The 4,477-nt window shown below is 47.4% G+C and overlaps 1 protein-coding gene across 1 annotated transcript; it reads right to left on the bottom strand.

Moving 5' to 3' along the window:
• Nucleotides 1–1,293: 1,293 nt before the first annotated feature.
• Ttll2 (tubulin tyrosine ligase like 2) lies at nt 1,294–3,065 on the bottom strand. Its single transcript, XM_052750664.1, has 2 exons — nt 2,991–3,065; nt 1,294–2,847 (listed from the first exon to the last, which is right to left on the bottom strand). Exons 1-2 carry the CDS (start codon nt 3,063–3,065, stop codon nt 1,294–1,296), a joined length of 1,629 nt encoding a protein of 542 aa, XP_052606624.1.
• Nucleotides 3,066–4,477: the final 1,412 nt, after the last annotated feature.

Here is a 4,477-nt window from a genome sequence, read left to right as displayed (position 1 = left end):
TCTACACAGTTACAAATCTCCACACAGGTACATCTCTCACCACACAGCCGCATCTCTTCCTTCACACCTTCACACCTCTCTCTCTCTCTCTCTCTCTCTCTCTCTCTCTCTCTCTCTCTCTCTCTCTCTCCCTCTCTCTCCCCCCCTCTCTTAGCTACATCTCTTTCTTCACACTTCTTCCTCTACAGCAAAGACTCTGGACAGATATGAATCACATTTTCAGGGTCACATGGCATTTCTTGAGTAAACAAGTCATTCCCATCACACAGTTCCTCTCAGGCTAGGGATGCCACACTGACTGGCCAGTGAGTAACACGTGGCCATGCGCGTAGCCTGGGAGACATCACAGAGAGTGACACTGAAACCCAGGACCTAAGCAATAAACAGTTAGTTGACTGAACCTTGAGGTTAGGAGTATGTGCAGAAAGCCGTTGGCTGCAGGGAGCTTATGTCTTAACGTTATCCGCCTGACTTTGGTTCAACAAACAGACATCTGGGAACTTGTCCTTGTACAATTCATCTCCAGGGGCAACTAAGTCTATTTTGGATTTGCTCCAAGGTCTTAGCTAAATGTGTGAAAAGATGTCTTTGTAGCTGAGAATACAGTTATTTTCCCATGTCAGTCTCTGAGTATGAAAAATATCCTGGTATTATTTCTATTCATCAGAATTATACAGCTTAAGCAGAAATCATCTGACCATCCACAGCTATATATGTGCCCAGTAGATGGAATATATACATGAGATAAACACATAAGCAGTGGGAGAAATACCCATAGCTGTTTTTAGGGAAGAAATGTAGTGACACATGAGAAAAATTACAGACAGAAGCAACTGGTTTTCAGAGTCTATGGTCCTGTAGGCCTTGCTTGATGGGGTTCCTCCGTCACAGAGTTATTCATCTGATGGGTTGACACCTGAACTATTAATTGCCATCTACTGTATATTCCCATGGCCTCTGGCAGCACATGATAAGGGCTTGGCCTATCATCTCCTCTGGGGTAGAAATCCTTAGGTTTCAGCTGTGTGGTGGTGGCACATGGCTTTAATCCCAGAACTCAGGAAGCAGAGGCAGGTGGATGTCAGAGTTCACAGGACAATCTGGTCTACAGAGTGAGTTCCAGGATATCCAGGGCTACACAAAAAGACTCAGTCTCCAAATTAAAGGAAGGAAGGGAGGGATAAAAGAAATAAGCAAAGAAAGAAAGAAGGAAAGAAAGAAAGAAAGAAAAGAAATCCTCAGTTTTCAAAAGTTTCACCTCACTTCTTGATTTTAGTTTTTACCACTTGAGAGTTATTTATTCATTAGTTTCTGGAGCTCTTGAATTATTCTTTTGACATTTAATCCATTCCTGGAGGCTCCAAAAGTAGCCTCATTGAATGGAAAAATGAGAACAAAGTTGCCTGCACGGTCATCTGGTGCATAGCCAGCTTCTGGAAGGATGCCCACGGGCCCCTTCATCCTGTGGGGCTGTGACTGGGCTACTGGTGTATATGGAGAGAGCGCCTTGCGAGTTGTATGGCAAGCCCTCAGCTTTGGCTTGCTTTTGGCGCCTTCTCTTGTTAGAAGCATGCGCTGCTTGTTCATCATTTCTCTCAGCTGGGAGGTCCGTGTGTGCTTGGGGTAGACGTTGATGACTCTCTGCACAACAGGGTTGGTTTTACTGCACGCCCTGCTTGTAAACCGTATGAGAGACACATAGGGAGGGGAAGCAGGGATTGTGCAGAGCTCAAGCTGTTTGCTCCTGGGGCTCCCTGGAGAAGCTCTGCTGCCCTTTTTCTCCTCCCTTCTTAGGCCGTTTAAGTGAATCAGTTCGATAACATCGTGGACAAGACTTCTCTTCACGGAGACATCGGTGGAGCAGTCCAGGGACAAAGCAGGGCTGTAGTTGACTTCTAGAAGCCATGGTTTCAGGTTTTCATCAATAAGGATGTCGAACCCGAAAAGCTCAAAGCAGTTGTAGGCCACAGGGACTGATGGAGCCACGGCCAGGACGGTGAGAATCACCATGTGTTTGATCTTCTGCCACAACAGCAGGTCATCCACGTCCCCATTCCGAAGGTAAGAGAAGAACCGGCTGAGGGTCCACTTGCAGCCTTGGCCCACCACCTCTTTGATCTTCTTATACGAGGCCCCAGATTTGTTGATGCTACTGTTGGTCAGGTGGGCATAAGAGTCTTGCAAATTTCGGAGGTCAAACTTTTCAGTGGCAAACCGCACTAACCCTTCCTTGTACACATAAATAGTCAAAGGCTTGAAGCCAGTGACGCAGACGTAGATGCGGAGGTCACACTTGTATCTACCCACGAGTAAAGGGTTGCAGATGTATTTCTGCACGACATAGGTGCCATTGAAGTTGAGATCTCGAATGTCACTGAAAATGATTATCCCCCTCCCACGAGACAGCTCTGCTGGCTTGCAGATCCAGTAGGTGGGCTTGGTTCCCAGCACCTGCTTCTCCTTGAAGTACTCAGCTACGAACTTGGTGTAGTCATTGGGAATGATGAATGTCCGGGGTGTGAACTCATAGAGGGACTCACCGTAGAGCCTTCTCATGTATGCCAGGTGCTTGGCCAGGCAGTCCTTCCTGGTGAGCGTGGTTGTCCCCGGGTGGTGGTTCAGTCTCTGCCAGGGCTTGACATTGACGTGCTCTACCATCCGGAAGGAGGATGCCCTCCAGTACAGATTCCAGTCCTCCACATCCTGTTGCTGCTCGTCAAATTGGTCCCACCCACGTTCCAGAAGGACACTCTGTACAACTCTGGGTGTGGTTTCATCCACTCGGAACACCAGCGGCTTCAAGGCGGCCCCAAGGGCTTCATCTTCCTTCCCCAAAGGCTGTCTTTTCTAAACATTGATCATGCAGACGGGGTTAAACAACAGCTCAGATGAGAGGCAGCATGGTTCCCTCCATCCCACCCTATGGGCTCCTTCCTGCCGCCTCTGCAGACAAACCCACCTCCTCTCCGGCCTGCTTTTTCTCTCCTTACCTGTAGATTATGTCCCTCTAGTGACAGGTTAAAGATGTTCGCAGTCACACCACCCAAACTCTTGTGAGCATTCATTGTAGCCCTCCCTGTGATCAGCACTGTTGACATAAAGAGTGACAATAATTAATAATAAAAAAATATGAATTTTTTAATAGATAAGTGAATTTAAACACAATTTTTTTGAAGTTGAGAGATTGAGTCAGTAAAGTGCTTGCCACATAGGGGTGAGGACCTGAGTTTGGATTCCTGACACCCACATAAAAAGCCAAGTACTGGAGTAGAGATTGCTGGCCAGTCAGCTTAGTTCTAGGTCTGTGAGAGACCCTGTCTCAAACAATAAGGTAGGGACTGATAGAGGAAGACATCCAATATCAACCTCTGGTGTCCTCACACCCATGAGGGTATGCCCACCTGCACACCCTGAATGCACACAGACACCCACTCACACACACACAGAAGGTTGAAATAACGCTGTGTGATTCCCAAGAGTTTCCTCAGCCTGGACGTTCAAGGGCAGTAGGCCAGCTACCCAACAGTTCTCCAAGTACCCCGCCTAAGCCAGGTGGTCACTGGGCATGCTCAGGGGCCATTCACATAAGTGGTAATTTGTAGGAAACCTACCCAAAACAAAGCAATGATAATGAGTGAGGCACTTAGGAGGCAGAGGCGAGTTCCAGGCCAGCCTGGTCTACATACTGAGTTTCCAGGCTTGCCAGGGTTGACACCTCCAAGGGAATCAAGGTCATTTTTGAGAAAGTTATACCTGACAGTGAAGTCATGGTGTCTCTGTGACCTAGAGAGAAAGAGACAAATGGCAAAGCCTCTTGGGGGGGGGAGATAAACATTTAAACGCCTAAACAGGCTCTTCAAAGTATCCCAGTTAAGGCCACTTTAATGTGTTTTTGGTTGTTTGGTTGTTTGGGGACAATATTAGCATCATCTTGTCCTAGTTTATCACAAAATGACATAATTAAGTTCCTGGATGGGGATTCTGTGGTGTTGAAGAGCTTGTGATCCCTGAAAAAAAGAGAGTTTTGACAGATGACAAGAAATAGTAGAAGGCAGAAAGGAGGAAAAGGAGAAGGAAGTGAGGAGGGTGAATGATGGGATATCTGGCGTGCTCACCCACCTTCTCTCCCAACTCAGAAGCTGGGAGTTGTCCTCAATGGACTAGGGATCAAGCGTCTCCAAGCAACCGTCTTCACAAATGTGAGGCCCACTGTCACAGGAAGCTTGTCACCGATTTGTCCTGAGGGCACTGGGCTAGGACGGACAGGATCAACAGAGCCACATGCATTCCAGTGTTGCTACAGCCTGGCAGGGACAGAAAAAGAGATCCATGTGGCTGTTAAAGCATTAATCCAGTTCATTGGGCCATTTTCAGGCTGCGTTTAATGGTGTCAATAAGCATTTCAAGTTCTCTCTGTGTGTATGGTATGTGTGTGTGTGTGTGTGTGTGTGTGTGTGTGTGCCAGTGTGTATACGGT

Source organism: Peromyscus californicus, unplaced genomic scaffold, assembly GCF_007827085.1.
Source record: "Peromyscus californicus insignis strain IS unplaced genomic scaffold, ASM782708v3 Scaffold_22__1_contigs__length_63687245, whole genome shotgun sequence".
NCBI classification, from domain to species: Eukaryota; Metazoa; Chordata; class Mammalia; order Rodentia; family Cricetidae; genus Peromyscus; species Peromyscus californicus.
Note: the sequence above shows the minus strand (reverse complement) of the source record. Positions and strands in the feature narration are given on the sequence as shown.